The sequence below is a fragment of the Calidris pugnax genome, unplaced genomic scaffold, assembly GCF_001431845.1.
Source record: "Calidris pugnax isolate Ruff unplaced genomic scaffold, ASM143184v1 scaffold349, whole genome shotgun sequence".
Lineage (NCBI taxonomy): Eukaryota > Metazoa > Chordata > Aves > Charadriiformes > Scolopacidae > Calidris > Calidris pugnax.
In genome coordinates, this window is record NW_015091088.1 from 1,298,253 (window position 1) to 1,318,191 (window position 19,939).

General features: G+C 37.0%; 1 protein-coding gene across 1 annotated transcript in view; it reads right to left on the reverse strand.

Moving 5' to 3' along the window:
- Positions 1-19,939, reverse strand: part of UBE2K (ubiquitin conjugating enzyme E2K) — a 44,717-nt gene that overhangs the window by 6,677 nt on the left and 18,101 nt on the right. Inside the window, exons 3-6 of the mRNA XM_014957781.1 lie at positions 14,680-14,738; positions 12,063-12,145; positions 3,747-3,846; positions 64-192 (exon numbers count right to left, since the gene is read on the reverse strand). Coding sequence (XP_014813267.1) covers positions 64-192; positions 3,747-3,846; positions 12,063-12,145; positions 14,680-14,738 — 371 coding nt within the window. The remainder of the gene's footprint in view (positions 1-63; positions 193-3,746; positions 3,847-12,062; positions 12,146-14,679; positions 14,739-19,939) is intronic.

A 19,939-nucleotide genomic window follows, 5' to 3' on the forward strand; every position in this document is an offset into this window, starting at 1 on the left:
GTATTTATACACATACATTTGCCTTGCCCCTACTGATAAAATATTGAAGTTATAGATACTTACCCTATCAAAGCCCATAGCACAAAGGTTTTCTATTTTTTTGGTGTATTCTGGACTAGAAACTGGTGCTCCAGCATACACATGTGCCCAAAGTCGAGCTGTCTGTTTAAACATTTCTGGATTTTGTTTGTACTACACAAAAGAGAGAGGGGGAGAATGGAAAAAGTTAAATCAGCTCAGCAATCCAACCAAAAAGCAAGATATGGCAGATTCCAATCCATCATTCTTTCTACAGTATCTTCAACAGCGTTTCACACTGATCGTACTGCTATTTTTGAAATGAAATTTGGAGGCGAGGATTACACCCAGAGTAAACCTATGCAAGCAGTTATCTAATGAATTTGCTTTTAATTACACACTATAGGTATTTCATGTGTACAATCAGGTATGCTCTCAATTGCACTGATCAGAAGTAAAGCAGCTATATTTAGCACAGCTACTGCAAATTTATATTCAGTGTGGCAGAGCGCGAATTATCCCTATGTTAACATCTCATGAATGTACATACTGCATACTACTCTAATGAATTTCTCTCATCACTTAAAAATATGCCTGGTTTTATACACTGCAAGTAGGTCTGCAGTTTTTCAGTCAGGGCTGACATTTTACTACCAGGCTTCCTCGTGAGGAATAAGGATATCGATTGCGTGTGTGACACACAGGGCTGAAAAATGGGCGAGCGTGTGTGAAAAGCTAAGAAGCAACAACTCTTTTCATGCAAACTATTATTTACCAGAAAAAAAAATCATGCAGGATATGTAACTATTGTTTTGCACCAATCTCATCACTAAAAAGTTTTCTAATAAACAACAGAATGGACCTTATCACAGAGTTTTCAGCCTGCGCCAAGAACACAAGCCAAGAAAGTGGGTCATCTGTCATAAATTGTACTCAGAAAAGCACGATGAGTTTCCCATTTTAGCAACTTTTCTATGTAATACCAAGTTTAAGCTTTTTCAATAAAAAAAACACTCTTTCCCTTAATCATTACGCTTAAACAAAAAGTAGCCATTCCCATCTTTATACTAATTTTAGCAATAAATGATAAGACAAAATATTGGGGAATATGTCATTCAAATATTTAGATGCGTTTTAAGGACAGAAACATGGCTGATTATCATTCTAAGCATTTTATTCATACATTAAAACAATCATTAAATCTATAAGACACTGGCAAAGTAAATACAGTACTTTTTTTACAGCTGTACATTTCATTTTACCTCTCCTACAGCAACACAAACACAACACTGCATTGCATGCTTTTTATGCCTCCCACTAATTCTGCTCCACTTGAAGTAATCCGTATATTTACTGATTATTAATGGCATTAGAACATGAGAGACAACCTATCGTCAGAAATAACTCACTGTGTTATAAATATAGTGGTCTGTAATACATTTCTTTGGTTGTAACAACTAGAAAAGAGGAGGGATTAAGTCAAGCATCAGTAGCATCCTGAAGTACTATATTCTACTCTTAAGAGATCTTCCCCCCCACCTTTTTTTTTATATATATATTTTTTTTAAAAACACTGCCAAGCCTAGAAAGCAACTAGCTGAAGTGCAAAGTATTAGTCATAAATGCATAACTGCATTTTATTCAGAACTAGCTTTTAGTGCTCTATAAATAAAATTCCTTTACTTAGGTATCCGTAAATAATCTAGCTTCTCTCTGAATTGAGAAAAGCCTCAAGGCACCTTTTATTGCTGTCTCTATGTCAGGAATCTGAGGCAGTTAATGTTGCTGTATTTAAAAAACCCAGCAACTAGTTGAAGTAGTTTTGACACCAGACAGCTGGTGTCTGAAAATACTGCCGTTACTCAAACAGGAGTTCTCCCTGTGCTCTCCCTGGGATTCAGCTCCAGAGCTTGTAGGACACTGCCATTTACCTGGACAGCTTAGTAGTCTAACACATAGTTTAGTAAATATAATGAAAAATGGAGTGTGGAAGATAAATCATTCCTTGTGAATTTTTGTTTTGGAAAAAAATCCAAACCAACAAATAAACTGAAGGAGACGCCACCACCAAATGAAACACATGAAGGAACTGGATTTTCACCACCACAGCTCTCAAAGACCTTACAATCACTCAAGGCCAAACCCCAGCACGGTCCTCATGTGGGTATTTGCAGGGAACAGGAGAAACTGAATCCTGCCCACATCAGCCATGCCACAGTCCCACTGGGGACATCCCCACAGGCACCTGAGAGGCAGCCTGAAAAAAACTGCTCTTCATAATCTAGGAAGTTTCAGGAAGTTTTCCATCTGAGAAAACAAAACCCAACAACAAACTATCTCCAGCTTAAATCCTTCTACAAGACCGCTGTGATTCCCACACTAAATGCCACCACCAGGGCCAGAATAGGAAACACTATTCTTGTTCTTCGTAAAAAAAAGGAAAAAGTGGTTTGGTTTAATAAAGAGAGCGTGTGACAGCGAGGGCATGCGTCCAGCAAGGAAAACGGGTGCAGGGACATGCCTTTGGAACAATTCTCCCTGCGCAGAGCGATTCGGCCTGACAGAGCTGTTCAGGGCCATTTGCCAAGAGCAGCCTTGGAGTACACAGAGCCTCACCCCCAGGCCTTCGGTACCCAGTCCAGCTGTAAGAAACAGCAACCCCCCACCCAGTGGTGCAACGGGCCACCTCTGGTCTCCAGGTTTCCGTCCAAACCCTGACAGGTTGGATTAACTGCTAATCTAGCACCCTGCACCTATCTTACAGGGAGGAAGCACACACGTTGTCACCTATCCTGGAGGTTCCTGACCCACAGGAGATATAGATGAGATCTGTGCTGGGAGAACCTTCCTACTTGCTTTGTTCTTTTGTTACTGAAATAAAACCCTTACTACCAGTCAGTGGGGAAGCCAGGCCTTCTCCCTCTCTTCCCAGAGGAAAAAGGGAAACACCACACAGGACTTCGTTGAAAATCGTCAGGCTATGAAGTTATGGAATTACTGTTCCCATCTTTCATCAACACTTTAAATAGAACCATGTCATTCCTGGTATGGCGTCAGATCCAATTGATGACTTTTTGTTATTACTTTTTATAAATTATTGCTACTGTCTGAAAAGTAACATTGATTATAGAATTCTGCTGATACCAACTCAACCACTGACTATAATAATTATCCCAAGTGCTTGCAAAAGTAAAATATATAGGATGCTTCATTCAGATAAATTGCTCCTTAGGATTAAACCCAACAGCAATCCATCTAAAGTCACTATTTGTAAAATTCTGACATTAAACAAATACAATGCTCAACAGTATTCATATTAATCTGGAAGAGGAGCTACATACCAAGCCAAATCCAATAAACACCATTAAGTTAAAACTAATTTTAAACCAACACAACATTGCTTTTCGCATACTAGAAGCCTTAGATTTTGGAAGGCAAGTTATACTGGCATTCATTTACCTATGCTGTTATCTCCTGACATTGCTGACAAGCTAAATAAGGAACAAAACTAAGAAAATAAACCTCCTGACACTGTACTGCTACTTACTCTGGAATCCAAAGAGTAAAGAGCACAAAACACCACAGTAACTCACATTTACTATAAAGCAATTTTCCAATAAATTCTTTAAAAATAAATAATCTTTGTCTCCCCTAAGGTTTGGGACCTAATCTGAGTTAGCAAAGGTTACAGAAGTGTTACAAATCTACAGGCCAACAGAGTATCTTACCTGGTTTGCCACTACTGCATCTTGTGGGTCATCTGGTTCTGCAGCTGCCAACAACGCTTGCAGCGATAACAACACTGTTCTTAGAGTCATTGCTGCTGCCCTAAAATTAAAAATTTGAAAATTACTTTACAACCTCCCACGCCTATACTCACCTTTGCCGCTGAACTAGTAGCATAGAAGATGTACAGATTGTAAGTCCAAGATATTATAGGTATTAGAATACCATTCAATACATATATTCAAATGAGGTTTTAAATGTGGACTTTCTTCTTAAGAATGCTTTCTTAAGCTTTTGGAAAACACAGTCCTTGATCTACACATTTGATTGTGGCCACTAAAAAGAATTCATTTCATCCAAAACAAAACAAAAATGCCCATTTGAAGTTTGCATCATCCTCCCTGACCAGCAGTAACAGCACCTTTGGGTAAGGTCTAGGTACTGGGCCCACGTGTGCTCCCTCTGCTGGCACTCTGCACAGCACAACAGCATATACAGAAATAGCGACCTGTATTTTACACACTTGTAACAGATAAGGAATTGTATACATTAGATACCTTTCACACTGCATCAGTTTAAATATGACAATTTTCAATAAAATTCAACAATTTACATGATTAATTACTAATATAATAATAAAAAGGTTTGGCTATTACAGAATGTGCATTTTTTTTTCCCCAGAATTTCAGATTCTCTTCCAGTTAAATACAAGTACTTAAGGTTCCAAGCTGAATGCTTCTTCCAAGCCAAAGAATGTTTGTTTAAATTACAAACAAAGCTGGGGATTAACTAGCAAGATTATATTTAATCAGCTAAAGAACATCTAGTTACTGAAAGGTATGAAACATATCCTCACTTGCGTGAGGAGTGCCCAGCTAATACATAAACTCAAGAGTACAAAGCATCTTGTTTTTCCACACTTAAATCACACACACAAAAACCTAAGTGAAAGAGCATAGAAATATTTTTGCTTTACATGCACCTATGCTATTTTACTCTTGTCATGTTCCTGTTTGTGATCTCTACTGATTTATACTGTCTTGAAATTAATCTATTTAATGCATGCGTTGGTGCTGTAATTCACAGTGGTATCTGCAAGTACTAAATAGATGTAACACAACATGTTTACCTTCCAGCATTCAGGCATCACAGAATGCTAAGCTTTTCAGGCCTTACTATGTCTGAATGGATTTAACCATTTTTATTTTTATGCAGTGAATTTCTGGAGCCACCACAAATGCTATAAAACCTAAAGTCTTTTTCCCAGCTAAGTAGTTTTATTATTCTATTTAGTGTAGTTTTAAAGCTAGACTTAACATGAAATATCTATCAACTGTAGCTGATACTGTAGTTATTTTCACCAAATAAAACCTGTTCTGCACTTTCCTTTACAGAAATCCTTCTACTTTAGAGACATCTGAAAATCTGCCATTATTTAAAATAAAGAAGATGACATTAAATGGATTGTGGCCACTTGTGCCACATTTACATGCAATTTACTTCCATTTACACTGTACCTTCTGGGAGTAGAAAATACACCTTGGGGAGCAGGAGGCAATGCTAAGGACCAAAGGCACCATGGACATCTAGAACAACTTCTGTGCTGGCTCCAGTCAACTCTGGCTTTCAGTACTGCTAGGCCTTTTCAGTCCCTGCTCATCTGTTATGTTTGTAGATTTTTACAAAAAGCATGCTGGAACTTGAACTTCTGTTCTGACATTCCAATTTCAAAATGAGTAATAAAAATAAATATCCATTTGGATGTACAGATGGCTATATGCTCAGAGAACTCAAACTCTAAAATAATAAATTTAGACAAGACTAGTTTAACTACATATGTAAAAAGGTTTAAAAATGTACTTTACAACTTATTTTCAAGTCTCATGTCTCAAAATGGCTTTCAAATCTCATGCATAATAAGACAAAGTCTTCACTAGACACAAACATTTAAAGAAGTATCCTTAAATCGTAAGAGAAAACCTGTTACAACCTCAGCTGTTATTTGTATTGACAAAAGAAAATTAAATTTTGTGATTAATGGTAAAGAAAAGCTGACATATTTCATGTAAATATTGTATACTCATCGAACATTTTCTACCTTTAGGACAACAATTAACTTTCTTGATCAAAGAACGTAAAAAAACCCTTATATTTTCTCTGTAGCTTAATTTTTCAGCCACAAATTAAGATTCCCAGAAGAAACCAAAGGGACAGCTAAAAATAGATTCTCATTCCCCAAGTATCTTAAAAAGCTCTTCTTCCTTCCCTTTACCTTCTTTTCGGAGAATAAAGTGAATGGAGATGACTGCCCAGAATTGCATTTAGAGGCACTAGTAAGGCAGACCTGTTCCTCATCAGCAAAGAGCAAAAACAACTCTCATCATCAGCTCTGGAGGAAAATCTATGCTGATAGTGGCATAAAACTGAAAAACCCAACATACACCCCCCACACGACATTCCCACAAGCTAGTGAAGAATCTGCTGCAAAAAAGCTGTATTTTCCTTAAAATGAACTTCCAGGGGAAAGATACATGTCTTCTGCATTTTCCAGTGCTCCTCAAGGGTTTATTTTTCCAGAATAGAATCCTGAAAAAAAGAGATTTCCAACTTTTCTTATATTTAAAGTTTATTCCTAGGTGTAGATTTATGCACACTCTCATGGAGTTCAAGCAATTCCCTCTGGTAACTCAAGCCAGCTTGGGGTTTAGTTTTTTTTTTTCCCCTCTTCTCCTTGCCAAAGGCAAGATTCTGTATCACTCCTGACAGACTTCTGTATAATCTGTTCTTAACTGGAGCCTCACAAGTTTCTTGGAAAAATCTATTTCAGTGCTTCACCATGCTTGATATTCTGCATGCTAAAATGGCTTTCCAGTCTTTCATTGTAGCTCATGTTTGCTTAGACCATCATTCTTGTTACTTTACTCTGGATTTTTTTCCCTATGGTTCCCATCTTTTTTGGAATATGACGCTCAAAGCGGGTACACTCCTCCAATGGAAGCCTGACCAATCAGAACTAAAAAGCAAGCAGCTTGTATCATGAGTTTTGCAGGTAAAAATTCCTGCATCCCAGCATCCTACTCGCCTCGCACATGACATTACTGGCGCTTGGTTTCTCCTGAAGTCCTAAACCCTTGCCTCCCACCCCAAAATGCTGCCCAGCCGCTCTGCAGGAAGGAAAAGCCAGCAACATCCACCACTGAGCTGCAGAGAGCACTGCCCCTCTGAGAACTTCAATCTAAAAGCTTCCACTCTGGACATCCTAACCAAACCCCAGGCTTTCTATTGGCATTGCATTTGTTAAACAGCCAGGGAAACATGGAGCGAATCAGAACAAGGAAAGCTGATACACATTTTATTCACTTTTTTCTTTTGTACTATCTTGGGGCATTTCCATTGAAAAAAGAGCACCCTTGGTTTGGGTGACTGCAGTGCTAATATTAAAAAGCACAGCAAGCCAGCTGTGCCCAGCATGCCTGAGGTAAGAAATCTTTTACCTTTTGATGAGCTGAAAAGAGTCCTATGAGGATTATAAAACACTGCCAGTTTTTCTTCTCCATTTTTAAAGGCTAAGTGATTTTCCATTTAGGAAGTTTTTACTTGTGTTCGGTACATACCTCTCTGGAAACAATATCTCCAGGTACTTTGAGAGGTAACCCAGCAGAACAACAGACCAGCAGCAGCCAGCAGATTGCTGCTCCGCTCTGGCAACCAAACATGGCTACTGGGAACATTTTTTTATTTAAAAAAATTTTTTTAAAAGTTAATCTGCAATATTAATTCCATTTGTGAAATAACTAGGCTTGTTAATCCAAGAGAAAAAACTCTGGGAACTTGTACCAAGGGCTTATGGAATCTGGAAGGAGGGAAGAAATGAATAAGGCCTTTCAGTGGAAGCCCCTTGTATAGTCACCATTTACAGGAGAAATACAAGGCTGGGCACCCATCAGGGAAAGGGGGAAAAAAAAAAAAAAAAGGGGGAGAGAGAATAATAGAATAGCTTTGACATAGTGCAGGGGGGGGAGACAGCCTGCTTGCTGAAGAGCTCCCTTGAACAATGTTAATATTCTCTGCATTTTTCTCAAAGCTTTAAAGAGGCTCAGTGCTCCTCAAGCACCCTGAACAGAACCCAGCAGTTTTAGATACCCAAGAAGATGATTACTACGAGCTGGCTGTTGCTCATGTATCTATTAAAATTGTATTATCTCTTACAATAACGGTCTCTGCATCTCAACTAGAACTGAAGCGTGAATCCTCCGGTACAGCCACTATGAAAAATGTATTCTTATTATTCATTTTTATTTCTACTGTCAAAACCACAACAGCCAAGAGTTTTTTGCAGCCATACACACAGCCACAACACATTTGCTTGATAATCACTGCTCAAGGGATTTATGCAGAACAGCTTTCATGTAATTTTGTTCTCAGGTTTCAATGAACAGTATTAGATACATTTTATATTTAGGAATACAATTTTGAGACAGAATACTAGCCTGGAAGATAAATATAGGCTACAGTAAGTGAAACCACATAACAAAGGTCATATCAGATCAGCATAAACAGTATTCCTTCTACAAAATCATATCCCGATTTTAATCCTACCAGCAAACAGTAGCTGTTCTGCAAACAAACTAGCATAACAGGTATTTACAAATCTAAACATGATGAAAATCCACAGCTGCAAAGAATTTCAGCACCAAGCATATACTGTGGAGAATTTCATTAAGCTAATTTTAAAAATCATTTTAAAACACTGCAAACTGATAAAACCTCCTGCCAATATGCAGAATAATATCTCAACTATGCTCATTAGAATAGAAAATCATTACCATGGGATGGGCGAGTAGGGAAGAGATTATTTTTTTAACTAAACACACACATTCAAATCTTTGTATTTGTATTCATCATATATAAATGAGCATTTCATCAGTATATTAACTCTTTAAGAAACCCTTAAATTCTGTCCTTCAACTCCCACTGACCTCACTGAAAAACACAGCTATGCATTGGAATTTGAGAATTACATTTAAACACAGCAACAAAAGCAGCATTATTCAGTTAAGAGCATTACAAGTCAATGAAGTGGCACTTCAGAAACAGAGCTCGTTGCTAAAAGATTTGACAAGAGAGACTGCAGAACTAAATATGTTTTCTAGAACATAGCCATTAGAATATTTCAGAATTGCATTTGTCCCATTTACCTTTGAGTATCTGGTGAAATCCATTAAATATTAAATTAGTAAGGTTGGGTGGGTGTTGCTTGGATTTTTTTGTTTGTTCACTAATGAAGCTATCATTTTATTCAAACTGTTGTTCAACCTACACATACAGAAAACTTAGACATGGTGATGTGGGCTTTGCTCAGTGTAAACAGCTAAACCAGCCTATACTAAAGAACAATAAACAACTTATTTAAACAATAGTAACTATTCATATAGCTTAAGCAGCTCTAGGAAGACACTCAGAAACAAAGTGTTATCTATCACAATACCGAAATCCTTCACACAAGAAAGGATGGAGGTAGCCACAACAGCTTCCTCATCTCCAAAGGACTACAGGCTTTGACAAGGACTTCTACAATGCTCAAGAGATTTTCATTTACCACTCTGTGACTAAAAAACAAAACTTGCAAAGAGCACCACTAGAAAATGAAGGAGGTTCACTACATTAAGAATAATTTCAAAAGGGATTGTAGTATTTAGGAAGACTCCTCTCACCACCACCAGGTTCTGTGAAATTCTTTCCTTAGTGCTTCCAAATGAAGACGGTGTTTCAAAGGAAGAGCTTAATAACAGCATATAAATGGCATCATATTGGTGGTCCTTGGGCCAGCTGGTTTAAATACAGAGAAGTTCTTATTCCAATACTCTTATTTTGTACATGTCTTGGTGAAGGAAGGTATTGGTCAGGTATTTTGTCAGGTAGAACTAAGACACAGACAAAGTTATATGTGCAAGATCCAACTTTCAACGATAAGAACCCAAGTCAAATTTCCTCTCCTATTCTTCCTTTCCAAAATTCAGTTGTTTTGACTACAAATAAATAAATTGAAGCTCATGATTTCTTTAGTTCTTTGGAGCCTTTCAGCATTTGATATTTTTTAGATTGCCCAGCCAGAAACTTTCATCTTAAAGCTATTAATTGCTTCTCTCTTAAAGCAGCAGTTTTGGCATAAGACTGAACTTTGTGAGACTGTTCAAATCACAATGTTTGGCAATGCTGAAAGAGAAAAGACGACCTGCTCCAGGGCTGGACACCAACATGTGGTCTCCTGAATCCCAGTCTGTTGATACAGAAGCAAGATGATCCATCCTTCTCCACAGAAAACACTAATTAGAGAATATATGAAAGTAATATGAAGATAACAAGAAAGTGTTAAAAAAAATAATCTATTACATTGTTTTTAATTCAGAATGCGATAAAAAAGCATGACTTCTGCTAGGGACCGTCTTTCCTCAAAGTTTCCAGGAGAAAATCCTATCCAAGTGCTTTTTTTGAGGAACATGATGTTTACAGGCCTCAGTTTGGAAAGATTAGCCTTGAAGATACTTTTAAGAAGTCACAGACCTTGATACTATGAGTAAAGCAACCAGACAGAGCATAAAGGAATACCAAAAGATGGAAGAAATAAACCAAACCTTAAACTTAAAAACCTTGGATAAATTCTTCCCAGGAGAGTATTAGTGATGCTGGGATGTAGATTCATGTTAAGCACTTTTGCTGTTAGAAATAAAGAATTTTTACCTTCCCATATCTTCACTACTTAAACCTTGCCCTGAGTGAAATAAGCCTGGCTGGGAGAGCAGATTTATGTGCTCAAATCAGTGAGGTGATCCCCATTAAAAACACCTTCCAAAATTTGTTCTGCCAAAAAATCCAGACCACCCAAAACCAAGCAAACAAAAATAATAATAAAAAAAAATCCCAACATACAAATGAACCAGTCAACTTCATGCCCACTCACTCATCTGGTTTAGAGTACGATCTCTCAGGAAACTGTACCTGCACAGTTCAAGAGTCATTAAACTACAGATAATTGTAGGGTGGTTATGAGTAACTAACTAGGTGCAGGTACTAAAGTGGACTGGCTTTACTGATAGAAAAGTTATGCCATGTACCATAGCACATGTGTTGAAAGATTCTACTGCCTGAAAAAACATCAAGTGCCCCAAGCCTGTAAGAAAAAACAGGCAGTTCCATAAATAAAGACAACAGCTTATGATTATTATTTCATTTTAGTAATTTACACTATCCTGTGCCCCATGATTTGCATCATCTTCTCACTCTGTAAGAGACTAATACACTGGATGCATAACCTGCAAGACCTCAACTCAAGCTTTCTCCTCTAGAGCTCTAGAGTCTCACTTTCAAACCCAACTGACATCTGCTTGGCCAATAGTAGTCTTGATGAAGTTGTTGAATTCCCAAGCATTTGAAGCTTGTATGGATTAGACATTGGTATCATCTGCTGGGGAATTACAGTCCTTTTGGGGCAGACATGGAGGAAAATAACAAAGATTAATTCCATTCATGTTAGATATAATATCTATCATACAGTTGGTACATATGATCTTTAAACCACCTGAAATGTACCACTTGGAAAAACAAATGAACAAAGAGTTCAGTTTGCTACAGTTTGGACACTTACAGGTCTATCCCACAGATTTTGGTTATTAAAACTTTTTCAGTAACATTTTTAAGTAATCAAAAGCCTGCAACCTACCAATAACTAAAAGGCAAATGGTTACAGAGGTGCAAGTCATAAATATTATCAGTGATAGCTGTGAGACAGAATCAGTACAGTCAGTTTCTTCTTCTGCATTTGCTATTGCTGACCTGTTACCTTTTATACTCCCAGACTCACTTCATACATTGCTTTAGCTCCATCAGAACTAATATTTATTTGGAAGTATGAGTCAAGAATGAGAATGAAGATAAGCACCTGCTTTTTTTCTGCTTACACCTCAGGAGGCTTAAAGGGCAGAATTCAGGAAGCATTTATTAATGGAAAAGAAATAATAAAAAAATTAACACCAGCAAAACCACCCAAAACATCAATAACAAAATGTTCACCCTAACCCTAGTTAATTTTCTTTTTAAAAAGCTCTCTATACTTATAATGTCTACTTAGTACTTTCCAAAATTAGTACCCAATCATGTCATTTGCATCTTTTCAACTCAAAATACTACAATAAAATACTGGAAGCTTTAAGGACATCTCAGATTACAAATACGAAGCGAAAAGCAACATGAGCTGTTGCCTCCTATCCAGGACACTGGTATATTTGATTTTGCACATTTAAATCCATATGGAATCTTACCATTGATCTTTCAGAATATCCAAACAAATGGCCCCAGTGACTGAGCTAATATTAGGATGCCATATTTTGGTGATAAACCGCACCTACAAGACAAGACAATTTTAAGAAACAGAAATGGTTATTAAATGCAATATATAAGGAAGATTTTATATGCACCATTTCTAATAATAATATAAAGAAATACTAATTTAGGAATTATCAATCTAAAAACAAAACTAAGACATGTGATACCACTTATTTCAGGAGCTTTCAAGTTTGCAAGGCCATTTGTTAGACAGAGCCTTGCTTTACTTAAAACCAGACTACCAAACTCATCCCTAAGTGCTTTCCCATATACTGTCATATGTGCATATCCCTGCATCACGTAAAGCCATTTAGAAATACCCTCCATTACTACCAGACTTTCAACACAAGCAGGTGGTCAAATACAGACATAAAACTTCCAACATGGTAAAAGCTCGAAAGTCCACTCTTAAGAGTTCAGGGACCTGTTTTACTTTAACATAGACATGGGATCTCACTGTTCTGCTAAATTTTTGGTAGCTACAGATGTATTATAAGTATTTCCTTGGTGGGTGCTACTAGTTCTCCAGTCCAGTCTCATAACCCATATGCACAAATCTCTTCAGAGAGCTAGATTACCTAACTAGATTACCATTATTTTTCTTTGCTGTTGAAAGGATCTAGTTCCAGCATTCATTCATTGATCGGGCCCGTATTTTACACTAAAATAGTGTATTCATGCTCACAAAACATGAATCAGATTTAAAAAAAAAAAAAAAAAAAAAATATCAAGCTAAAGACAGCGAGAAAGTTAAAAGCAGCATTTTCTTTTAAAAGTCTCAAAACCAAAAGCTGTCCTCTGGAAAGAAGATGTACGTCTCTAAAATTTCTCCTTCATTTTCAGGTTGTACTTTAACTGCTTTCTAGTGACTTTGACCTCTCTCTCCATTTCTCATCTCTACCTCCTCACCCCAAACTCCTGACAAACTTTTTACTTATAGCACAGATCTTTCAACTTTTGCTCCTGATCTGCAAGCAAATCTGTGCAGGGAACACATTATTTCTCAAGCACCACAGCAAAAGACTGTACATATAGGGCTATAATAGAATCAGTGCAATCATGGTGTATAAATAGGTAAGACCATAAGAGTTCTGCTTTCCAGGACAGAAAATAAGAGATCATGTCAGCTGAGCCACTTATTAACCAGCTCAACTCTCTAAATCACTTTGAAAATTTAAAAAGCCATATAAGTAGTAGGTAATTTCTCACAGTGAATGAAAGCTAACAATGGCTGTCAAAGCACATACTGAGCAAGATAAAGAAATCTTTCAGATGAAAGGCAGGGCTAGACACAAGCAAAAAGGCCTCCAATTCAAGACTCCAGAACAAGTAGTAATATGCTACAGCGTGCTGAGCTTCTAACAGCTGTCTATAAACTTTGGAAATGGAAACCACCAAGCCCTAAAGCACCAATTAAACCATGGTCCACAGACCCATCTTTCCATGTCCATGACCTGTTTCAGCTCTCCTTATTTTAGCTCATGCCAGAACACATGCAGATGAAAGAACCGAAACCAACAGACATTTTCATTAAGACTTTGTGTCTTTCCCTCCAGGGTCAAGGAACTCATTCAAAGGACAAGAGCCAAGGAGCTAAGAGCTACTGGCACCTCTCTCTTCCTCCACTTCTCCAGTTCATCCCCAGCATTACATACCAGGGTGAAAACAACCAGGATCTAGGACACATTCGTAGTTCAAAGACGTCTTTCAGACAAACACAAAACCAATCAAGAAGCTGAGTCAGACAACTCAGGAAGGAGTCTGCTGATTCATTAGAAGCCACTGACGAAGGGACTAAATCAGGGCACAGGAATATGCAGCTGCACATGGCTGGAGAGAACACTGTTAAGATTGATCCATTAGGAGGGAAGCAGAGTCACAAATTTAAAGTTTAGATACTTTAGATATTTCTAGATACTGCATCTAGAAAGATATAGTAAAGTTGAAAGGGCAGGAGTGACTTTGCCACAGTCATTTCTCTTGTCTCTCATATGTGGACATTTTATGCATTCCTTCAATAGAGTTGCAGTAGGTCTGTCACATTTCTCTATTGGTTCTTCAAGTTACACAACTACACCTCACTATTATATTACTACTAGAAACTTGGTAGGTTAGATCCAAGACTCTACTAACTATAATGTATGGAGCTGATGAAATTAAAAGAATCAGTAATTATCTATTACAGCATTTCTTCCATGATATTGAGGGGGAGGGATAACAGCCATAGTTTTACTTGATGTAGAGAGTATCTGAAAACTGTATGTATCTTGCCAAAAAGAAATTGCATAAGGATCAATGATAAAGCACAAGTTCCTCCCCAGAATCTGCCAGATTGTACTTTAAGGAACAACCAGAGTATACTTCTGATTGGATACAGCTTTGCATCCTGCATTATCTCTACCTAAAGATGACAGCTCCAATGCCTGTCTAGAGGAGAACAAAAAAAAAAAAGATGGGTACTACAAAGAGACTACACACCTAAGCAAATAATTTGGCTAACAAGTTGGGTTTGAGTATCCTTATTTATTTTATCCAAAAAAGTGTTTACAGTACCTTAGGAGGATTAAATGGATATGTTTCTGGAATTTTTATCTCTAGTTGATACCTTCCACCTGCAAAAGACAAGAACAAATTAGAAATTAAAAGAGCATTACTCAAGCTTAATCTTTCATGACAATAAAGCTTATGTTTCTATATGGACAGGTTTTCAAGTAATTAAAGTTTAGAAGTATCTTCAGATAATACTTCTGAGTAAATTTTATATGCATTTATTTATAAAATATATTAAGTGAACCTAATACAGTCATATTTGCTTATGCAAATCGGAATCTGTATTTCTTAGGTATATTTTATGTGTACATTCTTCCTACAGTTTCTGGTTTCCAATGTTGTAATTTCCATGCTCTATTTTACTAAAGTATCCCAAAATATAAACCAAATGTACCTCAAACAGATGAAACAATAGGCCACAGGAATATTAGGCCGACCATGGGATATTACATTGTTTCATTGTTTTGACTGTATTCTGATACCTCATGCCAATAAATTTTCTTCAAATAACACAACTGAAATTAAGTGTATTTCATTATAAACTTTCTGGAACTGAAGAATGTTTGATTAAGTTGCTTAAGAAAAGCTCTCATGCTTTGGAGAGAAGGAAAAAAAAAAAAAAAAAAGGAGACTCCAATATTATTTCCGCTATGTTTTACGTTGCTGTCTGAAGTAGTTACTCCCATTCCAATTCTGCAAACGCTTTGACACGCTAGTACTATTCATACAGTTTGCAGGATTCCAGCATGCAATAAAGGACAGTTTGAGCTTGGCGGAAAGAGCCACCTTCTATTGCCCTTTTCTAAACATTTCTCATTTTTCTCTCCCATTTATAGTATCATTACCTGTGTCTCCTTCAATTACAGTTTTGTTAACATTCAAGTTTACTACTAATACTTATGTCTTGTGGAGCGATCTCAAACCATCTCTGCCTGCCCACTGAAGATCATTTGCCAGGCTGCAGTTTAGTGACAATTAGAACAGAGTATAACAAAACTTATACACCAATTTAAACGTTTAGTTTTTATAGAAACTGAAGTATTTCTTCTCACTTGCAATTTTTTTCTCATCCTACTGTTGCTCTTTCAGAAAGAAACCTTTTCCCTCCCTCAATATTTGTTATAATTTATAAATTTCCTTAAATTACAGTTAAATTATCCACAGCCTATTTTCTTTGGGATTTCAAGAGTGATTTACTCTGTTGCAAATCGCTCTATACAAAACCAGCTCCCTGATACTCTCAATACAGGCAGTAAGATTCATGTACAAGGAAAAAACTCAAAGGAATATTCTGAACGATTATAGTCTATGGCACCCTTTTATCTGTGCCACAATGCAGTTAGCAGCTCGTAACACCTCTCACTTTTAAAATGTAATTCAGTCTCATACACTATACCTGAAACTGTTTGGTATTTTATGCTAGTATCTACAACTGGTTTTTCCTCACTTAATACTACAGTAATTTGAGAAGATTTAACAGCAAATACAATAGAAGAAAAGCTAATAAATCCATAATTATAATAGTTAATTTCTATGCTGACTACTTGTCCGCTTACAGGACAGCACAGGCAAACTATTTTTGAGGACACGTACGTCAACAACAGCCCTTATGTAAGTTTGCTTTTCCTTTTGTCTGAATTGAAGCGTAATTCAGCAGCAAATTTTTCCTATAGAAACAGAACAATTACCCTGTTCCTGGACTGCAAAACTTCATCAGTCTCTGTATGATTTTACTGTCACACCATTTTGTAAGGTAATATAAAATTTATCCTCGGGTAAAACCGTATCTTCTGCTTACCATTAAAACTTTTCTTTAAAAGACAGACTAATACAGTCTTCTGTGTAACAGGCTATTCAGCCACCATTTGTTTTCCACCTCAAAACTGCAGGGACCAGTGAGCTGGTATACAGTATTGTCATGCACTGAAGTTTACAGCTAAAAATACAGGCTTAAAAACTGAAACTGCACAAACCTGGATAATAATTTCCTTAATACTACATTTAAAATGCAAGTGACTAACATACGAACTTCTGCACTTCAAAATTTCTGTGGATTTTTTTTTTTTAAAGGAGCACACATATGTATGGCTTCTTCATGACTATTTAATACTTGAGATTGGATTAAACAGTAATGGCAGAATCTTCCTTCTGGACTCCTACTGGAGCATAGGTCTCACAACAGAGTTAGAGCAAGGTTCAACTATTTTCCTTGAAGAAAAACTCTATTACAAATTTTGCAGTGACTGTGGCTCACATGCAAACTTGGCGTGAAATGCACACCGTGGTTACAGTGGGGTTAAAAGAAAGAAACAAACAAAAAACCAAAACCCAACGTATGTATTGAAAGGCTCTTGAATCAAGTAAAACCCAGGAGCCATTCATCTAGACTTTCAAAGGTCCTCTCCCCAAACCTGGATGTTTTAACACGGGATGCAGATGTGTTTCAACTGGAGTAATGTCTTGCAATATTCTGACACCTGATCAATATGAGTTCACACTACTGACAGAAAAAAAAAAAGTTGTAAAATTTTTCAACAACAGATGGCATTCTTCCTCTCAGTCACACTTAAACCAACGTCCCAACATCACCTAGAAAATTCTGCAGCAGCAGTTTGTTTTCAGATACCTCACCAACTGTGGTCAACAATAAATATTCTTTCACTTCACAATGGTCCTAGAATTCCTTCCTGTATCATGGAATTGCCTGACCTGAACTACTACATTAATTAGCTTTTCTTCATAAAGCACTTCTTGCTGTGTCATTGCTCAGACTATAGATGACAGGAGGTCAGTCAGTAATTATGCAGCATGCGTTACTGCGTTAGTCATAAAATGTAAACTACACACACTGGCCAGCCCTTCATAATTACCTAAAGGAATAACTGCATAAAACTATGTTACAGAAATATTAACATTCCAAAGTAAATTATTTAAGTGTCAGGAAACGCCAGAAATTGGGCTGCCGGTAACTTTCATTTTGCTTCTTGGTGCATATGCCTTCTAGATTAAAGCAAGCACACAACCACATTACTTTATTATGTATTCTGATTATGGCAGGGATCTCATAGCAGTTTTAGCCCTCCAAAAAGGATATTTACTATATCCTCTTCATTAAATGTACTCATATGTAAGTACACATGCATTTCACATCAACAAATTCCACACTAAGCACGTATTACTTTTTATTAGCAGAATTATGCTGAATACGTGAATACTCAGTGTTCAGCTTTTGAAATTTTGGTCTAACTGAATTATCCAACACCACATAGAATCCAGCTCTGCAGACAGGCATTCAAGTCTTTTTTTACCCTCTTCATGAACTGCTATACAGTTTTTAACTTTCGTGACACATGAATACATCTTTCATTTCAAATAACTCTCAGTGCATTCTCCAAAAAAAGGTCCGTTTTATAATGCTGGCCTGGAGGAAAAAAAAATGGCGAGGTAACGCTGGTCTGGAGGGGAAAAAAATAATAAAAAAAGACAAGCGTGACAAACTAACTCACCCGAGGAAGATAGAATTCTGTTTGAATGGAAAAAAACCCCCACAAAACACCAAACCTCTCTAAAACACCACTCTCCCTACACCATTCAGATGTTTCCTCCCATGCAATTACTTAATTTTGTAACATCTTAACATCAGTATGTAAGACTTGGTTTTATAAGACCAACTATATTTGCAAAAAAACCCAACAAACCAACAAACAACTATCAGACTAAATAGAATGATCCACTTCAAAATAGGTCACCAGCACGACTACGCATTTTACGTCCACAGCGTAGTTCTCCTTTTAAATTGAAGACACAGGTTATAACCAGAAGAAATTATCTTCTTTCCAGAAACTATCTTCTATCAACTACACACTAGTGGCTGAGGAGTATAGCGAGACATGGAGGAAGGGATGAGGGAAATCATCATTATTTGCTAGACAGTATAGGAACTCTGCGACTCAACTTCTGGAGGGGAACATCCCTACCATCACAGATGCTTTTACTTTTATACCCTCTCATTTCCTTTCTCCTTAAATCCTGACACCTGCTCTTGCCCAATATTCTCCAATGTCAACCTCTGTTGGGCTGTTCCCTCGTCCTTTATCTGTCCTGGGCCCCAGCAGGGAGGTGAGTGGGCACTGGGGAGACTCTCCCAGTCCAATGCTGCTGCACCAGCAGCTCCCAGCCAGGAGAAGCAAATGACAAGGGATGTCCTCCTTTTGAAGATGCATCAACCAGATTTTCATCAGTAGCCACTAAGGCTTTCCAGTGCATATACACCTATACCTACACAATAATTTTCAGATATTTTCCCAATTTGATGAGAATTTATTTTTCAAAACAACGACAAACATCACAAAACTCAAAGTCCTACTCTTAGCTCCAACCCATGGAGCAACTAAAGGAATTGAAAACTTGGAAAACAGCTTTAAATTTCCAACAAAACAATTTATTTGCCTGTAACATTCCTTGAGACATTTTTGTTTACTGGAAGTTCAAATTCAAATTAAAGTAGATACCTGGTATGGAAAACTTGAATAAAACACCATTTAAAAGTAACAAATAATTTAAATAAATAAATTCCTCATTTATCACCAAGGAACTCTAACAGGAGGTGTGTCTGCCAGCTCCATATACATTATACACAAACAAAGTCTACAAGTACCAGCACTATTGAGTAATTTGATATCTCTGACAAAGTATGCTATCTTAGCTTCTGTTAAAGCTTCTGTATGCAGTAAGTTATCTTGCTTTTTCCAGACTGAAGAGATGCATGATTACTGACACCAGCTTTAATAAACAAGGAAGTCAATAAGGCGTAATTTTTGAAGAGAGCAACAGACATTAAGCTCTACTGCAGAGTCCCCCACTCCAGTATAAATTAAGTATTGGGACCCATGGATGGCCAAAATTGATCCCAAATTTAACTTGCAATGGCATCTGTACTTGAGATAAAAAAATGCCACATGTTTTGAATGAACAGCACATTAGATCACAGAAATGTGTACAGTTACATTAGATTTTGAAGATGTTCCTTGATGCTTCAAGGCTATGGAGCTTAAACTTTCAAGACTGTAAACATTATAAAGTCAGCATTATCCAAATTACAATGCGATTAACATCTGTAAAACAACCTTTGATATGGAATAGTCTTTCCTACTGTGGAAAAAAATTTGTCTTCAGGCAACACAGAAGTTGAACTGAAATGTTTTTCAAGCTTAAAATTTTTATTTTCAAAAATCAGACTATTTAAAAACATGTAGCTCTAAAT